The sequence below is a fragment of the Pyrgilauda ruficollis genome, unplaced genomic scaffold (genome assembly GCF_017590135.1).
Source record: "Pyrgilauda ruficollis isolate IOZ18807 unplaced genomic scaffold, ASM1759013v1 scaffold91, whole genome shotgun sequence".
Lineage (NCBI taxonomy): Eukaryota > Metazoa > Chordata > Aves > Passeriformes > Passeridae > Pyrgilauda > Pyrgilauda ruficollis.
The window spans coordinates 1,020,176-1,044,599 of NW_024531155.1; the positions used below are offsets into that span (position 1 = coordinate 1,020,176).

Consider the following 24,424-nt stretch of genomic DNA (forward strand, 5'->3'; position numbering starts at 1 on the left):
TGGTGCTCGAGGATTTGCTGGCATAGCTGGTGTGGTGTGGTGCAAGCTGCTGAGAGCTGTGGCTTTGTGAAGAGCAGGGAGCATAGGCTGAAGCACTTCAAGAATTTCAAGGAAGACATACATTTTCTTTTATGTTTGTCTTACCGATGGCTTTGTTTGTAAGTCAGCACACTGGAAAGAAGGGGAAATGGGAAGTTGGTCTGAAACAATTTGTAAGTGGCATGCAAGGGGTGCACTGTTTATAGCAGGGATGCTTAAGCAACATATGAGCTATATACAAATATAGCTGTATAAACTGGGATAAATAGTACTGTGAGAGTGGCTGTAACATCAACTACTGCCTCAGAATAACTGTGTGGGAAGAGTTTTATTTTACTAGAACAAATTGTAATTCACTGATGTAGCTGTGTTTACACACAAACTGCTTTGACCATACTGTATATTTTGATAAACACCAGCAAAACTTTCTCAGTACACCTGGGACCATAGACGTACTGAGGGTTGAAACAGATTACTTTCCTTTAAAAAAAGACAGTTGTTTTGTTATTCTTGCACTGAATATGTTGATTCATATGTTGATGGTCTGCCTCACTGTTTTCCAATCCTCTTCTCTCTTGTATGTAGAAAGTGTTTCTTCCATAGGCATTCATTCAGAGACCTGTGCCCGTGTTTCCAAGTGAAACTTCAGCTCTTTTTACTTTTGCTCACTGGTAGCTTTCCCTGTGTTTTACCTCACTGAGTTTGATGCATTGAATAGTCAAAATGGGTATTTTCTGCAGAAACTGAGATGTTAAGGAAAGATCTGTATATATTTTCAGGCCAGATCAAGTTCTTTTCTTTGGTGTCTTTATAGGCAGATAACAAAATATTCTGCCCCATAAATTGCATTTTTCACTATTACTTCTCAGAGGAGGTGGTAAAACTTCATGTGTACAAAAATAGGAAGGCAAATTATGTCTCTGTTCTTCCTACCAGCCCTGGTAACACTTGTATGATAAGTGTGTAAAATTCCCATTAATTATTGGGTGGTTTGTAACATCACTTGGACTTGTTATTCTTGAGGAAGGTACACTCATGAATTGCTTTGTCATCAGAGTGATAAACTATGATAAACTACTCTGGGGATGAGGGGAGTTACAAGAACTGTGGGTTTTTGTCACAGAGCCCAAAACTTGAAGACTTCTCTTGTGCTATGTAAATATTTAAAACTTCTTGAGGTCTTTGTTGAGGGTTTCACAGATGAAGAGCAGTATTCTGGTCAGTCCTGCTAAAGGTTCAGTTTATAGGTATTTAGGACAGCTGAACATGCACAACCTGAGTTCCCATGTCCTGTGACAGTATGTGGTTTGGACTGCTGAAACCCTGTTTTCATGTGAACCTCTCTGGTTTTCCTCTGAGTTTCCTTGATGCATCTGGCCTGGTGAACACATAGTGGTGGAATCAAGCACACAGTTCACATGTTTCTGTATGCTTGCTTACAACCTGCAGCTTCATCATTTCATGTGGTACTGTGGAGTGAGAAACACAGACTAGAAAAGTCCTGGTTTTTTCCTCTGAGCCATTCAGCAGTTTAGTCATGCAACTTAGCCTTGATGCCTAATAAATACAGGATGGAATTTTCAACTTTCAAAATAAGAATTCTATTTACATCTACAATAATTGAGCTGAGCTGCTGAATGCTGTTCATGGGCCTTTCAAGTCAAGATCATCAATGAATTTTAGTTCCTGAATCTGGTACCCGTGAGCATTAACTCTTCCATCAAGTTGTGCTATGATAGTCTGAATGCTCTGTGGCATTGGTGTTCATATTTGTTGTTCTCACTGTGTACAGTGCATAAAATACCTTTAGTGCTGCCAGAAATAAAATACATTGTTGTCTATTAGCTTGTTTTTGTTATATAGCTTAACCTGAGGTAGCAGTTGTTTATATTTTGCCCTGTGTGCACCAGAGAATATAATGTTCTGAGCTGTCTTTTTGTTCATAATTGCCCAGTAATGTAAATATAAATTCTCAAGACAACATTGATAAAGGCATGTTGAAGCTATAATAAATAATGCATTTAATGCAAATAATTTATCATCTTAAGTGAATAGTGTTGAAGAGGAAGTCAGTTACATTTCTGAAAAGTACATTTCAGCTGTGAAACTTCTGGTGTAAAGCTTACTCAAAATTAACATTCTAAGAGGTTCAGATTAATTTAATGAAGCCTTAAATACTGTGCCTGTAATTACTGGACTGTATGAGGATGCTTAACTAAACTTCATAAAGAATATCTGACTTTGTCACAGATACCTCTGATTAACATTTTGCTTAATAAGAAGCTATTAAATCTTTCTTCCCAGATATGTTAATCAGCAATATCATCATCCTCATGTTAACCATTGTTATTAACAGTTAATATGCCATATTCCCAGCAAAGATTTTACAAATGGCCAATGTCCCATAAACTGTATATAACTGGAGCTCATATATGTAGTGAGCAGAGACAAAGCAAGTCAAATCAGTTTCAAGTTAGCATGTTTGATATTTCTTTGCAGCATTCTGCAATGCTTCATTAGCAATGATTAGGAGGCTGTGTACCAAAGCATTCAGAGAGTGAGGCTGTCTATCTCCCTCTTGTCACTTTGCACTTAGAGTGTAACAGATCGATCATGAAAGTTTTTAAAGCAGAAAAAGAAGTTTTGTTTTCTCCAAGGTTAGTTATCAAAGTAGGAGAAGTCTTAAGTGTGTGAATCTATATACTTCTATTGAAAGCCATCAAAAAATGTTAGCTATAAGTCAATATTTTACATTTTTATATACTTCACATTCTTCAGAAGCATGCCTGCATAACAGTTAAAGACCCGATACAAAATTCATGTGTATTTTAAAGATACACTTGGCAAACCCTCTGTGTGACTGTCAGACATTACTCCCCCATTAGCTCCTTTGCCAATAAAACTACCAGGACATTTGTGTCAAAACAGAATCTTTCCTAGGCTTTATCAGCTTGCTCCTGTTCTTGATTTCTTAATTTTTATGTTGGTGTTGTAGTGGTGATGTCATAAGTACTAGAAAGTAACACTACTGAAATAATTCAGGAGTAGACAAGTGAAAGAAATTTGGTGCAAGTAGCACAGAGAAAAGTGAAATAAAGTGAGTGAAATTCGAAACTGATTTAAATGCTGAAGAGCTTTCCCTTGTATTCACAATCTTTAAATTAAAATATGGGTCCAAAAGTTGTTGATACTTCTCAGATTTTTACCAAGTCTACTCCAATAACATTAATTCAGATAAATCTGTTTATTGAAAGGAGCTGTCAGTGCTTTTTTGTTTTTAAACAGGACTTCTACACACTATGCCTTGTTTTTCTTCTCAAGCACTTGGTAAATGAGAGCTGATACCAGTCAAATGAATCGTTAAATATGCAAATATCTTAGTAGCTGAAGAGCCTTGGAAGTTGATAAGGAAGTTGCAGCTAATGGATTTCACTGGTATGTGACAAAAGGCTGATTACAGTGCGGGGGAAGGGAGGGGGAGCAGCACAGTGCATTAGCTATTAACAGATCAACTTATTCATGTGGAAGATTTAAAGTGCATCATTATTTCTACCTGGTTATTTACCTCACTGTTTCCTTTCTTCTTTAATCATTGGGAAAACCGAATTCTCTGATCTAATCCAAATTCTTTACAATTAACTGGAACTTTTCAGTGACTGCTGTGAAATATTTACTTAATCATTTTATTGCTTTTTTTCACATGCACCTTTTATGGCTTTGTTATTTAAATGGGAACAAGTAACAGAGAATAATATGAGCCCTCCTTGTTCCTGACTCACACACAAAATACTGTATGTTTTTCTAGGTGCTTTTCTAAGTGTCACTGCTTTGAGATTTTCATCTATGTAAAACTAGGGGGGGCCTTTTGAGTGCACAACCTGCTCCAACATGGGCAGAAGTTAACCACACATCTTTAACAGGGTCATAGAACCAGGCTATTAGGGGAATCCCATTCTGACTTACCCAATCCACCTCTTTTCCTGCATTCACCTCAGAACTAAGCATGAGCCAACCTAAACATAAGGATTTTTGCTCTCCTTCCACCCTTGAGGTACTAGAAACTTGTGTCTGATGAACAGAAAACTAATTTCCAGTAAGTACTGGTTAAAGCTGTGTAATCCATTTGTCTTTGTTGCCCGTGTTATACATCTGAATAGCACTTCTCTGAAATGTATCACCCTGGCTCTTTCTCTTTGCCAGTCTTCACTCAGCTAGGCTAAACAAGCCATGCATTTCTAATCTTTAAATTCATAAAACAAATCCCTTAATCCGAGGTGTTTTGTGCACGTGCTCCAGTTTGAATTCCTTCTTCAGCCCAGGTAATACAAATCCTGCACAGCTGCGCAATTTGCTTCACCAAGGGCTTATCCAGGCCTCGTGCAACGTCTCCAGTATCCCCTACCTCGACTGATTTATTTCTTCTGCTACATCACAGTTCTCTTTTTCATGGATAAATAATATTCATAGTTCTTAACTACCCTGTCTTGACTAATCTATGTCTTTCCAGCTAGTCAGGCCCTTGTTTGCAGCAGAATTTTTGGATGCTAGTCATTTAAGTCCCTGCTCTCCAAGGCTATTAATCTAATTCCCATTTAGGTGTTTCTGGGTTGTAAACTTGATCTTGTTTCTGTATATTAACCCTCCAGATCATTGCACCACAGTTAAGTGGAAGAGTAGCTCTGGTGTATTTCAGATGAAGAATACCTATGGTTATTTTTACAGCTCTATAAATGGCTTTAAAATCTACAGGTGTGTTTGGATTGGCTTGCTATTTAATGTGTCATAGGGGAGCCCAAAGGGGATTAGGCATCTGTGGTCACTTTAACAAGGGAAACCCAAAATATACAGTCTCATTGCCCAACCCAGGAAAAAAAAAAAAATCAAGATAGTCAGCTTTTGTTTCTCCATACTTCTGAATGCAAAACTTTGATTTTTATTGTTTATTTTTTTTATTTGGCAACAGAACTGGAGGATATATGTAGACAAATAGATACTTTTTCATTTGTGCCAAGTCAACTCCCACAGCCACACAAGCATATAGAATATGCAAGAATTTGCAAAATATATCTAGTTATTTAGCAGAACTGGGGGATTTAAGTTTGGTTTTTAAGAATAATAGTGAAAGATCTCTTTGTTGGAATACATGACTGCCAAAGCATTGGATGCCATCTTTGTTTGCCCCTTTCTGAGGCAAGAGACAATTTGCAGTTTTTGACAGGTGTAATGAAAACCTTTATTTTTAAATTTAAACATGTCCTATAGAAACTCTATTCTCGGTGGTATGCCTCCCCTTCCCTTCCACCCGTTCCAGGTGGATTATTTCAGTACCAGTCAATGACTGTGGGTCAGTGGCTGGGAGCTGGCATGTCTTGCATGGCTTCTTTGCCTTTCCTAGATGTCCAAATGCTGTGTGTGTGACTGCCTGTAAAGAGTGGGGTGGGGAGGACACCCCAGTGACCTGTCAGCTCTGCTTGGATGTTATGTGGGAATCACCTCTTTTGACCTCCTGCCTGAAATCTGGAGCTGGGCTCTGTGGAACTCACAGGAGCACATCAGTGCTCTTCCAAGTGCTCCCTGCTTCCCAGAGCCCCAGCATCAATACTGCCCATGGCAGTTCCCATCACAGCAGTTCCATTCCTGGGTTTCTGAGGGAGATGTGGTTATTTTCCTGCTGTACTGTAACATGCTGCCAGGATAAGGGCTCTGGAAGGAGTCCAAAGCAAGAGAGGGCTTTGTTCAGCTGCTAACTCTTGTTCATTGCCCTTCATCACTAAACTGGATGCCATCCACCTCTTTTCCAGAAGTGCATTGCATTCTGTGGCCTTTCTGTAATGGGCCTGCCATCCCCAACAGGATGTAAAGGGATTGAGGCATGGGGTGCTCCAGACAGGCCTCTGAGGCAGCTGGAGCTGGGCTGGATGAGGGGAACCAGAAGCGGTGACAATACAGCATTGAATGCAAAATTTAAAGGGGGTGTCAGAGTAGCCAGACCCTTCCACCAGAATGTAGAAAAGAAAAGCTTAAAACTGAATATCTTGTGTAAAAGAGCAGCCAGTAGTGCCCCTCCCCATCAGTTCTGCCCTCTTTTCACCCCTGCCTCGCTCTGTGCTCAACAACTGGTGAGGCTGAAGCTGGTTGATGGTGTGTGAAGAGCACAAAGACACAACCTGAGGACGCATTAATTGCAGGAGAGCACTGGGAGGGTAAAAGCTGCCCCCAAGGACAGCCTGCTCCGAAGTGGACGCAATGTGTGCAGCACATGTGTCACTGGGCCGTAATTTGGTGGGACTGGGATGATGTGTTTCTTCTGAGTCCATGGCAGTGTAGACGTGGGAACACCCCCGGTGATACCTGCCTGGTCAGCCAGAAAGATGAGAATGGAGCCTCTGGCTTGTGCAGGCAGTCTAGGCTGGGAGATGGAATTGTCTTGTTTTTTATGCAAGGAAGTTTGGGTTTTGCTCTTTGTTTTTTTACCATATCCAGTTAAATATAGCCTTTTAATTAAGGATAAGCCAGTGTTTCTACCACAAACTCATAAAGAAACCCACTAAATTATTTGTTGGATTTTTATAAAACAGGCAGTCTCTTGAGAAGAAAGGTCTAGGACTAAATTAGCAAGAATGCTGCAGGTCAGGTTTGAAGTACTGCATGGTGACAGAATTGTTTGGGAAGATTTGCCTGGAATTATCTTTCTGCCTATCTGAGTTACCCTTCTGAAATCAATCAGATTATTTAAGTGAAAAGTGTCTTTGCCCAATCAAGAATTCTCAGGGTCTTTTCTTGAATAGTGAGTCCATTAAAGAAGGGCTGGCTTATTACTAAACTTTAACTGAAATGCTGCTAATCCGGAATGGTGTGTAACAATATTTTCACAATATCAAACTTTAAAAAATGTTCCTAAAGAAGCATGGACAATATGGTGGCATGAAATTTGTGATTCCTTTTTCATTAAGTGGTGCATTTTATCTTCCATACGTCATTCTAGTCAGGTAGTGGTGGTGTTTATTCAGCTACAAATCAGTAGTTTGATTGTATGATGTTTTTGTGGCAGTTCTTACAGTACATCTGTTTGCCATTGAAGAAAGGTTCATTTTTAGGCATAGAGATTATTGTAACAAGGAGGGCAGCCAAAGATAATCAGCCTACTAATAATTTCAGCCTAATAAAATCAGCCTAATACTAATTTCTGTACAATGCACATTATCTAGATAGTTAGTTCTTAAAAAAAAAAAAAAAAAAAAAAAAAAAAAAAAAGAAAACAACTTTAATCACAGCTAATGGAGCACAGAACTTAGCTTGATCCAACTAAAACCTGAGTGAAGTCCTATTTATTCATTTGGACAGAATATTTGCATTTTGTAAGTGTGTAAGAAGGTTTGATTAACATTATATCAAGGTTTTTGTTTCTTCAATTCTCACTTCTCTTTCTCAAAACAAGTGTGGCCAACATATCCAAAAGATAGTTCAAAGGAACCCTGGAGCCCAGGCAATGTCTGAGAGTCCATGGGGCACTTAGAGCTGTGAGCCTGATGAGTTTTCATGCTAAAAATGTTGAGAAGGCCCTGGTCAAAGTATGCCTCCATTAGCTTTGGGTTCTTTAGTATTTTTGTTTCTTTGTGGTTAGCCACTGTATGTCCAGAGTCTGGTTTAAAATTGTCTTTATTTTCTGTGTGATTGAGAAGTTCATGCCTTCTCTTCAGCCTATATCTTATCTTCTGTCTTTCTCAGGAAATAGATTTAAGGGTGAGGTAATACAAGAGTTGATAGATATAATCTAACAGATTTTGATAAAAAGCAGCCCACTGAAATTATTGTCAAAATATACAGAAAGGAAACAAAGTTTAGAAGTCTGTTTGAAGATGTAGTATCAGCCCCTTTAATTCAGTTTGTAATTATCTAAAAAACACAACAAAACAAATACCAAAAGCCCCACATCCAAAGCAGAACATATCCTTATATATACACAAAGTATATATAATTAAAAATTCCCAACAGTTTGAAGACACTACATTTGAAGTAGCATTTTAAAAAGCCGCCAAGGCTATGCCTTTTTCAACAGTCTGTTGAGTCCTGTTGAATAGTTTTTCATTCTTGACTTAGAAACTGATTATGCATCCACTGAGCATAAAGCTTAAAAGTAGTGAGCAAAGTCCAATCAACATTTTATAGAAAAGCACAGGAGTCAGTGCCAAAGTGTTGTAGTTCTGTGAAGCTGTTCAAGTGTCCTGGCTTGCTTAGACTGACGCCTCTGTGGCCCAGGCAGATTTTAAAGTTTAAAAATCTTCACTTTCACTTGAAAAGGCTTCCTGGAATACACAGTAAGTAATGCTTTTAGCTCCTCAGCACATAACAATAAGTCCAAATACAATTTGAAAAACTAAGAACTTTTTAAAATTTCAGAAGCTCCTTACAAGAATTAAAACAATAAGGAGATGATGAGTGGGATGATGGAGGTCTGCGCTCTGTAGGGAAACACTCAGAATGCCCTGTGTCCCTTGGGAATGTGGCTGCACTGCCAGACACTGGGTATTTGTGGGTGATCTGAATCTTCCTATACAAGCTTTTACTTCTCCCTCTTGTCTCCGTGGGGAATTTAGGCTCACTGAGTCCCTAGCTGCAGACCAAAATTCTCAGCTGTACCATCATCCTCAGGTGCCCACGTCATTGAAGCTGGAGGTGACGATGACAATGAGCTGTTGTAATTTGTTAAGTGCTCAGACTGAGTCTTAGCTGATGTTGCCAGTTCAGGTAGCACAAAGGAAACAGCCAGATCCTGTATGTTCCTCCTGAGACTCTCCACCCAGAGTGTGTTCAGCAAGGGACATGTGAAATCTGAGGCCATTTGCCTGCGCCAGAAGCTCAGTTTGCCCAGAGACATCCCGCACAGGTGTGTTTGCCCATTTCTCAAGTGGTGCATGTACAAATGTACAGGTACAAAAAAGCAGTGCAGTCGTACATTTCTGCATAAATTAAAGTACTTCACTATATAAAATTTCTGATTTTTCTGTTCTTCAAATTCATGAAGAATCTTGTTTTATGCCAAACCCATTTGTATGGCCATGTGTTGATTTTTCAAGGCAGGCTTATAGAAAGTTAGTAGATTGCATGATCACCTTGTCTGTCAGGAAGGTAGCTTGGAAAGGAAGGTAAGTGTGAAAAGTATAATTTATGAGAATGATGTTTGTAAGAATGCTTTAGGAAATCAGCATCATTTAGATGGTGCTGAAAAGATGGTGTATTCTGTTGTCGTTTTGAGAATCTTTAAAGTGAAGTGTAAGATAGAAAATAGAGGGGATCTGTGAAAACCTTAATGTTGTGTCCTTTGCCTCATTGTGAAGCAAGTGGCTGTCTGTGGGAGCTCTGACAATGCTATTCAGTCTCCTTAGTGTATGTTTCTTAATGTGTATTCCATTCCTGTTAAAGAGGTGTGAAATTACATTAAAGGAAACTTTCCAATTACCTAGGCTAAAATAAGTCCAGTCAGAATGTAAAAAATACTGTATATTTTCCTAAACATTCTGAAGCAGGTTCCAAAATCCCTACTGACTGTGTGTGTTCCTGTTTTTTACCAACATCTTAAAAAAAAATATACTTGTAGCATTTACAGTTATTGTTAGAGAGATCACCTATTTGAAGACTAAGACTGTCAGTTCAGTTTTCTTAATGAAAGAATAGTTCTATACTTCTAGTATATCTCTTTTTAGACAGCACTGAAATAAAACATATGAATGTTTTCTTCACTATTTCATTATTTTCATTTATTTATTGAAATAACTACACTGACTTCTGTTGTTTGATGTTTGCATAAATGGTAAAGTAAGTCAAGCTAACTGTTTAGTTAGGAGGATTCACTCCCTGTCTCTTTAGACTATCATCCTACAAATGCTTATATAATTTACTTGGCATATATGTGTAGCAGGTTTTCAATTAAATGAATATTGATGGAAATACTACCCTAGGTTATAAAATAATCAGAGATTGGTTTAGCTCTGTTTTGTGGAACACCAAATGTTTTATTGTGACTTAACTCTTAAACATGTGCAGCTACTTCCAGTGCATATCGTTCCAGTTTTTATGTGTAAAATAGAATGCATATTAATGTGTGATATCTGTGCATGAAATTTGCAGATACTACGAAAAAGTGAAATGTTAATGGTTTATCTTTTTTTCTGTAGCTTGGATCCTCCTCCTCTGTGCCTTTTACATCCATATTCTCGCAGCTGTTTATGACTGTTGTAGTCCCTCTTATTATTGGACAGGTATGTCTTTTAAATATACGTTCTTATTTAAAAAAACAAGATAAAGAGAGCTATCTTAAAGACAGACTGGCAACCTGATAAGCTGCCACATAGGAACAGCCTCAGGATAGTGAAGTCTAATATCAGGGAAAAGATGCTACAGTGCTCCCTGGAGCCACATTGATCTTTGTTGAGATTGAGCATCTGTCCCTCACTACCACAAACACATGCTGCTGCAGAGCGAGGAGGGAGCTCCTGAACATAAAGTGGGAAAAATGGTAGCCCAGGCTGTGAGAAATTTCAGCCCCATACAAATGAGCTTTGAGAATATTACACAGTCCTTTTGTCACATACTCTTTGCCTGGGGGTGAAGGAAGTCCTTCCTCCCTGTGTAGTATCTACTAATAATTACAGGAATAAAAAAAACTCCACATTAATAAACATATAAAGGCTAAGTAGTCACAAGTTAAGAAATCATCAAATTAAGGCTATTCGAGCCATTTTGCTTATGCTTTGCAGTAAGGGGTTTACTGGCACAACTGCCAACTATTTTTACATGATTTCTCTATCATGTTACACTGGGTGGAAGGTATTTGTGAAATGAACAGTTAATTTTATACTCTTTGTTCATATGTTCACACAAAGCCTTATTTTCCATGGCTTATGATAGAAAACTTCAACTGAATGTAAAAAATGCTAATTGCATGTATAAGGTTTTCTGTGATCCTTGTCTCTGTAGTGTCCTAGTCTCCTGTTTGTTCACAAGTGTTAATATTAGTTATTTTTTCTCCCCTGTCATGGTGGAAAATCACAATACTAAGACCAAAAGTTGTCATAATTGTTGTCACTGCTCTTGGACACTAAGACACCTCAAGTCTAATTTTTACTTATTTGTAAGTATTTGTTGTTCTCAGGCACTCAGGATGCACAGAGGGCATGTGAGTGGGATTTGCAGCTCATTCTAGTATCCAACTGAGTTCCGGGTTCAGCTGGAACCTTCTGAATTTTGTCAGCCTAAAGCAGAGTTTGAAATGGAAGGCATGGTTAAAATACAGGCAAATGAGAGCAGAGTCTGTAAAGGAGCACCCTGGACAAGATTAAGCAGCAGTTAAGAATGTCTGCCATTGCCTGTGCTACATAGGACAGTCAATCAGTCTTTTATCAAACTATAATTGCACATTTCAAAATCAGCATGTACTGAAACTTAACAAATTCCTGGTGAAGTCTCTTTTGATTAAAAACATACACTGAAGTCTAATAAAGGGACAAGCATGATAAGCATGACAGTAGTCATCAGCATCAGTACCTGTGTAACCTCTTGCAACCATATCATCTGGAAAATGGACATTAGCTCTGTGTCCCTGAAGGCTGTGGAACTGCTCTCATGCTTTGAATTAAATGCCAAAGAGCTTCCTTATTAATTAGGACAAAGTGTTGCTGATTAACCTATCTCTGTATTGCATTCATACCTCATCACAATTAAGTGTCCACCAAAAGCAGACAAGCAAAGTACTTGAATCCTCTTCTGAAAGGTCCAAACACTGGAAGCTGTTAGTTGGAAGCCTTAGGTGGACATTTCTAGATAACAAATGCACGACAGCAATTTAGCAATAAAGTGTCCTATAGCCATGGAGTATCAGCATGTGTGCTGCAATGTAATAACCCCAAAGTTGATAGTAGATTGCTGGACAAAGTGTTGGCAAAATTTCAAGAACTTTCATCTGTATATATAATGGAATGTTACTTTGGAAAGATGTTACAGGAAATTGATATGTCAGCTAATTGGTGGAGTTAGGTGTTCTTTCAGCTGTTAGAAGTGATAAGGCTGAGTATCATGAATGGAGCAGTAGGCATATGAAATAAGTGCTCTGTGTGATCACAAGACCAAAATCAGAATTGTGATTCTGACTGAGATGGGATTTAGGAGTTCTGATAAAGACTGAAAGAAAAAATAAAGCACCTTAAAGCTTGTGTAAACCAATGACAAATTAATAGTTTGTGTTTTTACAAACACACTTCAACAAGAAATAGGATGATTCTTCTTTAAAAGTCTTTTAAGCAATTTCTGGAAGTGAAAGATCAGCAAAAGTTGATTCTCCTAAGCATAAAGACTTTGTTTCTGGAGTTACTGCACTTGACTATAGAGAAGAAACGCTAATGAAAGCTACAGATCAGAAATGCCAGTACTTTACAGTGATTGTCTTGATTAGACAGAGCTGTACAAAGGTAAACCAACCTGCCCAGAGAGGAATGAATAGAAGCCAATTCTGAAGGTGGATATCCAAAAGTAATGGGCAGGAGTCAGGGAAGACAATAAGGAAGAAAAGGACTGATGCCAAGAAATCCAGTGATAGGTCTGCTTGCCCTTCATCTGCTCCAGTTAAATGGGAAGTTTTGCCCTTTGTTCATAGAACACCACTGACTCATCACTGAGGTGTTGCCCGGCATGTGGCACAGGGACATATTTGTGAATCACAGGTCACTCCCTCTGGGCTTCCAGATGTGTTAGGGGATAATGGCCCACAATTCCTGAATGATGCCTTCAGCAATTAATTGGAATTTATAATTCCATGCCCACAACATCAATTCCTTATGACATGCAGCCATACTGTTCAGCAGAAAAGTCAGTGGAAGAATGCTTGGTAAGGTGTCCTGGTAACAAAGAGCTTGACTGGGAGGAAAAAACCCCTCAAGCTTGAAACCTGCCTCTCCTCAGCCTTCCTAACTCATCTGTGATCAGTGGGGGCTTTATGCTCGAACCATATTACTGTAAAACAGAGGAGGCTGCTTAAAGGAAGCATTCTCCAAGGGCTTTCTTTTCCTTTAAAAAAAATCTTGCCTCTGGGAAAACCTGTGTTACCTAAATGCTCATTTCCTGAGCAGGCTGCAGAGCTGGCTGCTTGAGCAGCCTCTGGGATATAAGCAAAGCATGTAAAAAGGTGCTTTTAGATTTGTTTTGTTTGGGGTTTTTTGCTTGCTTTATGGCAAAACATATCAAGAGTTTTGGTTGCTTGGCTGCCTTGTCAGAATTTTTTATGATGGCTGGGAGAAAGAAGTCACAATAGTGTAATTGATGCTTATTTTCTTCTGTTTTTAGAACAGTTTTTTTAGCTTTTTAGGACTACTATTGACAGGAGTCAAACATGATCTAACTGCTGACATTGAAATGTGTAAAGGGCTGCAGGTACGGGCTCTGCTCAGGTGGTGGATTATTCTTTAGGGAAAGAAAGCTGTTAAAGGAGGAAGAAGATACTATGTTATCAGAAAGGCACTGAGTCTCACAGATGGCAGTGATTGATAGACGGTCCCCAATAAGAATTGCTCTGTTCTTTGTCAGAGATGTGCAGGTTGTCTGAACCTAAAAAATGTTGTAGCCTGTGTCCTCAGTGTCTACAGATGTGTTCTGCTAATTGACAGGCTGGTGTTGCTCAAATCAGTATTGATAGTATAATATTGCATTTGTATTTGTAGAGTAACGGATAAGACCCCTCTGACAAGAGGTCTCGAAAAGGGACATAATCTATAGTATTTTATAAAGATCTAATTTCCTATAAGCCTTGAAGATCTGTAGTGGGTAAGAGCTTGTTATTTGTGCATCACTCTTGTATACCTCTAAGGGGAATTTGAGAATACTTGTTATACAATAAACATGGTAATAGATATTTCATGGAAAAGATTTTTGAATCTGCTCTGGCAGCTTGAAGTTCTCATTATTTTTTATCTGGGTAGTGGAGTCCTGGGTAAGATTGCTGATCTTGAGCTGTTGTGATTTTGCTACAATCATTGTTTCCCTGCCCATAGATATTGCTAATACTTTTAGCCATCAAAATGTACAGTTTTGAGAAATATCCAAGCAGTTTCTTCATGACCAGTTGTGAGATTTAGCTGGAGACTGTTGTTTCTTTGCTTATTTTTTTCTTCTGAAGTGACAGATAACAGGAACAGTGAAACCCACCTCAGTGTTTCCTTTCCCCTTTTTGCAGACTTTCTCCGTTCCGTACACCTAAGTGCTTATGACAGACTTTTATTTTATGTTTTATATTAAAGAGCGATTTATGATTAAATGTTAATGAAATAGAATTTTCACTGTGCTTTCATTATATTCTACTAGTTTGAACATTTTTCAAAGCAGCACACCAAAACCCACTGTTTTCTATGAATAAATAATAAAAAGCTTGTCTGTACATTATCATTCATGCATTCTCTAGTTGCCCCATTGGTAATTTGTCTGCCAGCATAAAGTGGGCACTTCACATTAAACAGACCTTAACTAAAGCTAAAATTAATGTTATGATTCTATGTAGTGCTTCTTCCCAAATCTATAACATTAAACCAGTTGTACAGAAATCCGCACTAAATCTGGTCACACACAAAAAAAACCTTGATGTCCTACAAGTAAAGGATCTTAAGTGCCTTCTGCATCGTTGCCCAGAATGTTCCAGAGGAGCCCTATCAGCATTTGGGAGCTGTGCTTATCAACACAAGTCTAAAAGAGTGCTATGTTGCTATACTAGTTGTAAGTGAAATTGAAACTAAAAAGCTTAGCAAGGTATTTATTTTTAAAGAATGAGAAATGGAAAGGGGAAGGTAGGTGGAAGTTGATAGGAAGTAGAAGGAACAATTTAATTAAAGGTGGGGGAAAGAAAAATTAACAGAACTGTTATCAAAAAAGAGGGGGGAACAATGTCAAATCTGTCTCTTCTTGTAAATGAAATCCACATAGAAGGAAACCTTATTCTCTTCAAAGTCCAGGAGAGCTGCAGGGAGGAGAGGCACCCTGGGAGATGAGCTCTCCAGGAGCTTTTTGCAGAGGACCAAAGAATGGATAAACAGCATTCAGAACACACTTCACTCCCTACTAAGACCTGACTCAGCAGGGAACAGAGCCTCCTTTCCACAGAATGCAAAATATGAAGGAAAGGTACTGATACTGCCAACACCCTTCACATTTTTACCATGTTACACCTGGTAACCTGGTAAGGTTTTAAAACAACACTTGCAAATTGCTCCAAACTGTGAAACTTAATTTTGAAAATGACCTCATGGGGTTTTTATACCTTGCTTTAAAGGTGTATATGTGTCAGGAGCTACCTCTTGTGAGTAAGCTGACTGACATAATGGAGTAAGATAGCTTTTAGGGGAGTTTGGTAGGCTGAGGGAGAAAAAAGCAAGATGCTTATAGAAAAAGATTTTTCTTTCTCAGATTGCAAAAATGTTTTTTTCACACACTGTCTTCAGAAAACAAACATTAGATTGCACACTCTGTAGCTTAAGGATAGATTTGATATTTGATGATGTCCTAGGAAAGCAGGTGAGCCATCACAAAATCTGAACCTTTACAGCAGTATTCAGGAAAAGGTGGGAATTTATGCCTCCACAGAGGTAAAACCCCTCTAAAAATATCAGGACAGGGTCTGGCTGAGGTGGTGCAAGTTTTGCTTTATAAAAGAGTCTGCATTTGAACTGGCATGCAGACCTTGTATATGTGGGGGCTGGTTATGCTATAGAAATCTGTGAATGATGTCCATCTTAGCATCTTATTTCATTTATATTTTTATACAACCAAATTAATCTCTCTTCCATTCCAGAATTTGATTCTTTACACTGGTTTTTACAGCTGCTGTCATCTTAGTTGATTTTCTTTCTTTTTTTTTTTTTTTTTTGTTCAAATTTTCTCACCTTTCATATTTTACAGACTTCACTGACCTAGTTCCCAATATTCCCTGCAATTGTCTTTCTTGGTTTACCATCACTATATAAGAGATATGGAAAAATTACAGGACTGTTGAAAATATCTACCCTGACTCAAAGATTTTCAAAACAAAATTTTGTATTTTAGACTTCATTGCATAAGTCTGTTGCTATAAGTAGTAATAATATTAATTAAGACTGACTTAGGAATCTTGCCCTAGAAGACAAATTAAGTAGGGTAACTGCTGCATTTAGGTGTGGTGATAATCCAGCAATTTCAGCTTGTTTACTCATGTGTTTGAACACAAGGAAAAGGTGACTTGTGTTCCTTTGCTGAGATGGTAAAGTCCCAGGTGGTTTTCCCAAGTATTTAGAAGAACATACCAATACACAATAAAAAGGAGCAGAAGTGCAGTAAAACCACTGTAAATTCTGTTAAAGGGGAGGTCAGTCCAAAATAATTGGTAGAATTAGGAAAAATCTATTTTACATAATGATGTAAATACCAAGAGAGGCTCTTGTGTATAATGGAAACAGAAAAGGTGATTCCTATCCATTTCCTTGGGGGGGTTTAGGTTGTTTGGATTTGTTTTTTGTTTTTTTTTTTTTTTTCAATTCTTGGGTTTAATAAACAAATAAGTTACAGATGTAGATAATTTTTAGAAGTTGTACCGCATGACTAATGTCAGAAATTACTCCACTCCATACAAGGTTGGGGGGGGGGGGGGGGGGCGGGGGGGGGGGGGGGGGAAGTTCCTTGCCCTATTTAGATCAATTAATAATGAACATTAACGTATTACATTGTTTATTGCATTTTTTACCTTGTGTGTCCAGCACTTGGGCAGACAGGTAGAAACAGTCTAGCTGTATTTTACTGACAGATTCCTCTGGGCATATGGTGTGACTGTTTTGAAGGTACAATTAGAGAAGTGAACTGTTTTCCTGGAACACACCTACTGCTATTTTCATGTGTGATCTAATAACAGATGAGCACTGTTTGCCTGCTTTCCTGGAACAGCAGATCATGTTTCTTTGCCCAAGGATGTTAAGTGAAATAAGCATTAGAGCAGTGAGCCCGTTTGCTTAGGAAGGTTGGTGTTTAGACAAGAAGGTTATGGCAGGATACAGAGCAGTCTGCAGGAAAAATACTGTGGATATAACTATTCTGGTAGGAGAACTAAATTGAAATGGGGACACTACTGTTAACTCAAGTGTAATTACATTTCTTTGTTGTTAAAAATTAAATCCTGGGCAAGAGGAAAGTTTGAGCCTGAAACTGTGTTTTGAAGCAAATTTGAGCTGATGCCTTTCCAAAACCTTTGGAGGTTGCCAGAATGTAGTCTTCAGGAGGTGCTTGCCTGCTGGACACATTTATGTTCTTTTATTGTCTAACTTTTCTGTGAGTTTATCAGGCGGATTATTTATAAAATATCACCTACTCCGAAGCTTTTGCTTCTCTCCCGCTGTTTTCTCCACTAAACTGCAGTTTGAGGGAAGGATTCACCTTCATGTTCTTTCATGTGCAACCTCTGGGTCAGCCTTTCCCTGCTCTTTGGGGCTGGCATTTGAATCTGCATGAAAATCTTTGTAGAGCATCACTACCAGCATCATTGCTGAGCTCAGCCTTGGCCAGGGCTGGATCCACCTTGGAGCTGGCTGGCACTGGCTCCACCAGTCACAAGAGAAGCTTCTGGCAGCTTCTCCCAGAAGCTACCCCTGTTGCCTGCCCTGCTACCAAACCTTGCCACAAAACCCAATGCATCCCCTTTTTGCTCTTTTCCATCAGTGGGATGCATCTGTTTTGGATACCAGTGGTTTATATTAACGTTCAAAAATGACTGTGTTAGCTTTTGCTGTGTTTCAGACAAATGAAGCTTTAGTATCTCAGCCCAGGCTCTGAATGCATGTTGTCTTTCTTGTATTTGTGGCATTCATGATTATTTCCCTACAAATATTCACAATTTTGTTTTTTTTCTAGTTCCCTGTTTACCCTGAAAAGTTATAGAATTGGGTTAAGAATTAAAAGGCTTTCAAAGCATCCTTGTCCTGAAGCAGCTCTGCCAGGCATGAACAACAAATGGATTGTTTTTCAGTCAAAGTGCATCAGCTGACATGAGCTTCTGTAGGGTTATATTTCTCCCATCAAGTTATACAAGAATTTAGGTTACCTTGAATCAGTGATTATAAGCTGAATTGACCTCTGGAATTATAGATGTTGAACCTTGTGAGAAGATCAAAATGTATGGGATTCTGTTTTAGAGAAAATGTATTTTATCTGTGTTTTGTGCACATTTAGCATGACACTGTGTTGATTAGATGATTTCCTGAAGTTACAATTTAGTTCTTCATGGTCTGACTATGTAATTTAAAAAAAATATATATATAATGTGCAGTAAGAAGCTGTACTGGTATTTATGGGAGTTGATTCACAAAAATTCCAGGGTAGATAGAGGTGAATATTTAAAGAAGATATCACTCAATTGAAGATTCTGAGGAAATACTTGCAGTTTCATTTTTTAAATATTTTTTTTATTTCTCTTCTATATCAGTCAAGGATAAATATGTGTATAATGTTATTGTCTTGTCTGTTATAATCAGACCCTGAACAGGTACAGGTTTGTAGTTTTTGGATTAAATACTTCTACTAGAAATTGTACCATGGTATAATGAGCCATCTTTTTTTTTTTTTTCAACATCTCGTTACTTTCAGTATAAATCTTCTGGAAGGACCATAAATTAATAGGTGGCCTTAAGTAGTTTTTCTTTTTCCCCAATGTGACAATTTAAGGGATAATAGGATTTTTTTAAACTTTGTTAAAAAAAAGCTGCTCACTTCAGAAGTGCAAGGCTTTACTTTTTGCTTCTGATAATTACAGTCCCAAATTTGCTCAGAATTAAACTTATCTGAACTTCCCATTGGATGTCTTTCACATTGGTCTCTGCATGTCTTCACTTTCTTGTGTCTCTTTCATCAGTGCAGTGTCTTATTCCTTCTCAGTGGCTGAAGGAGTTCCAGTGGAGGCTCTTTCAGAAGTCTGGCCTTATATTTTTTGTTATTTTCTCTCCTTAACATCTGGCAAGTGTGACATTTTAAAGTTCAGTGCTTTCACTGGGGTGTTGAGCATTCCCTTAGATATTTCCCTGCAAATATGTTATTTTTCATCAGCAGGAAGCCCACAAGTGCTGGGAGGTGAGTGCTGATCTTCAGCCTGCTTAGCTTGGCATGAAGCCCATGTGCCAAAGTCTTAGTGTGTGCCCTGATGGAGTCTCACTGCTGTGGTGACTGGGATAGCTGCTTCAGGACTTCCCTGCTGAGAAGCTTGCAAACAAGCCAGGAAAGCAGTGAGGAAAACTGAGAGCAGCTTGATTCCATGGCTTTGGCATTTGTTGTGTGAAAGGGTCCTATGGTAGCATTGGTGATGATGGCCTGATGTTAATCCTGAATACCTCTAAGATTTTCTGTGTTATTAAACCAATGGTGGTGATGTTTGCTAGCGGCACCACTAAGGGAAGGTCACGAGAAACCTTTGGAGCCCTCTGGCAGAAGCGCTTCAGGATCCTGAGCTGTGATTTCCAAAAGAGTGTGGTAACAGAGAACATCAGGAGGCCTCAGGAGAAATTAGGCAAGATAATGTGATTGCTGAAAAATTAACACAAGTTGCAGCTGTACAATAAAAGCTTTAAAAAGTTTTTTCAAACCATATAAAGTAAACAGAAAAACTAAAAGCGACTCCCCAGGCAGGACTAAAATAGATGCATTGTATTTGGTGAGGCTTAGTGCTGTGGTATTCAGCATAATTTGAACGTTGAGGTTGCTTTAAAATTTATAGTTGTTTCTAAAAAATTCTTGAAAAACTGTTTCATATTCTGTTTCCTGAAAGTGCAAAAGTTCTGCTAAGTACAGTGGGTTTCCTTGTTTTCATGTGTTAATTCTGGTATTCTAAAAGCGTGCAAATGGCATTTGTCTTTGGATTTACAAAAACTCCAGATATTCAGAGTTTGAATTATTTAAACTCCCACAACACATGCACTTTTGCTTTTCAAGCTTGAGTTATAATTTAATTAAAAACTTCTGGTGCATCGCTGGCTATTTAAATATTAAAATGTTCCATGGATCACTTTCGATTATCCACCGTCATGAAATTCCTGAAGATGTCAGATTTTTAAGATTCCCAAAGTTGCACTTGGAATTGTCTGTTGATGCAAAGGGGACTGTGATAATTACATACATCCATTAGTATCAGCAGAGGAGATAAACTTTGGGGAGGCTTAATGGGCATGTCTCAGTGACAGCTAGCAAAGAACATTTGGCATGATTAAGGATGGATTTGAATGCACTTGAAAATATACTCTCATTATGGACGCCCAGTGGAAGTTGCACTACAAATGTTAAATTCCCCAGAAGAAGAGTTGTATGGCAGGGAAGCTTTGAAATCCACTGTGGCCGTCATCCAAATTACTCTCTTCTCTTTGTGTCTTTCCGCTGTCAGATTCACTTTGTGATGCCCAACTTGGCTCCCTGCATCTTTGAAAAGAGACAACCTGTTGGTTTCTGTGTTTCAGATTGTCCGAAGATACATCAAGGACTGGCTTGAAAGGAAGAAGCCTCCATTTGGTGCTATCAGCAGCTGTGTGCTCCTGATGATCATCTACACAACGTTCTGCGATACTTTTGCCAATCCAAATATTGACCTGGATAAATTTAGCTTGATTATAATTGTGTTCATAAGTAAGTTCAGCCCTAAAGTGACTCTTTTTTTTTTGTGTTTCAGGTCTGTAACAAGCTACCTGTAGTGGGGGAGCTGTGGGGGTACTGGCACAGTGTTAGAGCTTCTAAAGCATCTAGTAAACCAGATTGCCAAACTTCTTAGGAGCTGGATGCATTTAGGGATTTGAGTAAGCATTTAGAGAGGAAAGAGCCCTGCTATTTAGGTGTGCCTGAGGTTGCTCTGTGGCCTGTTTCCTTTCTGAAAGAGCATAGTAGTACTTTACAAAGATTCATTGGCATTTTGGTTTTGCCTTCTTTGTTTTTTGAACAGCCATAAAATACACAGATGTCGCATTCCAAACAGCAACAAAAGATTTGGGGTTGAGCTGTTACTCAGAAGCACTGTTATAATTTTTAAACTGCTGTTCCTTAGCATGTTATAATCCTAGAAACTAGTTGGGAGTTTGAATGTGTTGATCTGTTTCTGTGGATGAGCACGTTTCTTAGAGTTTCTTTTAGAAGCACTCAGGTCATTCAGCCTTAAATAACATCCACGTGAGAATAGGCTGCTGGTATCCCTGCCATCAGCTGGAAACACGCTTGCAGATCCCTCCCTCCCTCCCTCCCTCCCTCCCAGGGAAAGGCAGTGCTGTACAGGCACTGTCTCCTCTCCCAGCAGGGAATTCCCATCTTGCTTCAGACTGTCCACAGACAGGAGTTTCAATTTGCATGGAGGAGAGGTAACTACAGTATGCTTCAGTATAAATCACATCTCATACTCTAAAACTGTTAGATTTCAAGAGATCACACTATCACCTACTTTGAGTCGTGTGTCTGCATATGCTTCTGTCTAATAAAAATAATGTATCTTCTACAAATCTGACCTCTACTATAGCCAGTAGGAAATTTGCCCCTGCCCTTTGTGCATCAGATCTTAATTCTCTCCTAATTGTGGTTTTTTTTTGGGATTATGAAACACTATATCTGTGTAAAATAATACATGGAATTAAAAGTGGTACAATATAAATGTTTCATTCTGAAAGCAAAGGAGTAGGAAGCAATGCTATGGAACTTTTTTTCAAAATGGAATAAATACTTTGCACTGGCACCCAAGAAGAATCTTGCACTTAAATCAGTGCAAAGTTGTCAGCAAAAAAGAATAGTACAGAGATTTTCAACTCAATGTGCAGAGAAACCCAGAATGAAGTAATTTTATGGCACTCTGCTGACCACTACTTTGGAAAAAAAAAAAGTTCCTTTTTTATTTCAAGAAGACATGTTCTTCCTAGAACAGCTGAAGTATAGTGTTTGCTTCTGCTGCCTTGCTTACCCTTTATTTCTCTTCAAGACAACTCTGTACTTGTGCCATGTGGAATGAAATGTTTGCTGTGGAATACACTGAAAGTCATATCTACGTGTTCATTGCCAGTGGGCATTACTGGAATTTCTTAGTAAGAACATTAACATAAGCATTGGAACATATTAGACAATTGGTTGGGGATTTTTTTCTGGAATATTTATAAAACCAAGAACCAAGGAAGTTTTGGTGATGGGTATGCACATTGTATTCCAAGAAATTTCTGTATCACCATTGGATGTGTCAGCTGGATGTGTGTATTGTGTTACACCAGGAAGTGAAACTAGCATGAGGAGTTTGAGGTGAAACTGAGTTTGTTATTCTGCTGATTAATGTTTTTATGTAATTTTTATGCTAATATTCTAGCCACAGCAAAATATTCACGAGGAATAATTGGTAGCAACATATGCTTATTGCTTTACAGAATTATGTGTAATAAGGGATTGGTTTTTTCTGTGCATATTAAATTAATGTACTTCGTTGGAGAAAAAATATAATTCAGGAAAAATGGATTGCTCCTTTAGTTCATGAAGGAGGAATTAAGTGCATGCTGAGGTGACATTTATACATTCTAGGAAATGTATGTAGGAGAATAGAAAATGTCACTGGTAATAGCTAATATCCCTGCCATGTTTCCCAGTTGTAAACTGGGATCAAAATCAAATGCATTCTCTTGACTTGCACTGCCCTATGGGGCATGTCAGCATTCACAAATTTTGCAAGGAGTAGGGAGAGGACCCACCCCAGATTCTGCTGCAAGTAAAAGCCTTTCCCCCAAAACCCTCAAACTCAGAAAAGGCCTGTGCAGTCACAGGGTCTCTCCTTCAGCCTTGTGGGGATTCCCCATGCTGATGCTGATGCTCGGTCTCTGCAGCTACTCATGGAAGCTGCTCCTTGTATCTCTGCAGTCCAAGGGTGGGCTCTGTGCCCCCCAGAGCCCCTGTGGGTGTCAGCAGAGCTGGCAGAGAGAAGAGCTCCCCCTGGGATGCTCACAACCACCTGCACTTACAGAGCTGAGTGAGCTTGAAGGAAATGTCTGACACACAGTGCCCAGCCCAGGAATTAGCCTTTGTCTCAGAGAGAATTCAAACATCTATGATGATCTTCTCTTCCTCTCCCCATGAATGATCATGATTTATATACCCAGGGCTGGGAATGGTTTTTTGGATCATCCTTACACACTGTGCTTTCTCCTGTAAAATAGCAAGTCTAAATGCCCAGCAAACAGAGCGTGTCTGACAGATTTTATGTTGTCAACCCAATAAGCAAAACTTGTGCAAAGAGATGTGCAGCATATGCACTAATTCCTGCCATTCATTGTGTCAAGAAATACTTGATTCAGAGGATCTACCCCAGGAAGAACTTTTGCAGCCATAACATTAATTCTGGCTTCCCTGGATACAATGATCTGTGTTGTTCTTCCAGGCACTCTTTAAAGGTTGTCTGTCAGTGGCTTTCTCTGGATAGACTTGGTCCAGCCTCATTTCTGACCTGCAGTATGGGAACAAAAGGCATGGACATGGTAATTACAATTGTGGTCTAATTTTAACTTGTTTCTCTTTCAGTATTTTCTGTTCAGATGAGCTTCATGTTTTTGACTTTCCTCTTCTCCACAAGGTAAATGAATGTGCTGAATCCCAACCTTTGAATATGTCTTTTGTGTGATGTCTTTGGTTTGGGTGACAAAGTTTATGCAAATGTATAAAGGCAGGTTTTTGAATAGGGGTGACCTCATTTTGGTATTTCATATTGTCCTTACTGCATTTTCTCTGTTAGAGCGTCATAGGCTAAGAGAGCAGGACCTGAATTCTGTCCTTTCTTGTGTGTTAATTACGGAGTTGTTAAATCTCAATCAATCACTGCTATACCTCATCCACTGAAAAAAATGGATTTGCACAGATGTCACTGAAGGTATAATTTGCCCTGCAGACATGCTGATGACATATGAGAGAGAAAACTCAGTTTGACTTTTTACATCTCAAGATACATTTGCTGTGCTGGCAATTCACTCTTCTCTATATATGTCAAATTTGCTACATTTGTATGGTGATTCTTAAAAGACAGCTGTCCTGAACTGATGTTTGGTAGAGCTTTTTTTTTTCTTTCTTTTCTTTTTTAAAGTATCAACCAGGAAGGGCAATTGTACATTCACTTCTCAAAAACTAGTACTGTAAGAATGGTGTTAGCCAGTGACTCAGGGCATCACTGGTGCTGGTTGGAATAGCCACAGCTGTCCTCTCACTTAGGCTTACTGGAATATTTGTTTAGCAGCACTCTGCTGAAAGGAGAGTGCCACAATACAGCAGACTCCAAGCATATGCTTTATATAAATTAAACAATATCCATAAGGGAGAATCACAAAGAAGGGTACAGTGTCTTAGAGCTACTTAG

General features: G+C 38.7%; 1 protein-coding gene across 5 annotated transcripts in view; it reads left to right on the plus strand.

The window, feature by feature from the left end:
* Positions 1-24,424, plus strand: part of SLC10A7 (solute carrier family 10 member 7) — a 140,800-nt gene that overhangs the window by 92,446 nt on the left and 23,930 nt on the right. For 3 of the 5 annotated variants that reach the window (XM_041489256.1, XM_041489257.1, XM_041489260.1), the window contains exons 7-9: positions 10,215-10,298; positions 20,532-20,697; positions 23,599-23,650. In XM_041489256.1, coding sequence (XP_041345190.1) covers positions 10,215-10,298; positions 20,532-20,697; positions 23,599-23,650 — 302 coding nt within the window. The remainder of the gene's footprint in view (positions 1-10,214; positions 10,299-20,531; positions 20,698-23,598; positions 23,651-24,424) is intronic. The other 2 variants (XM_041489258.1, XM_041489259.1) reach the window with 1 other exon arrangement.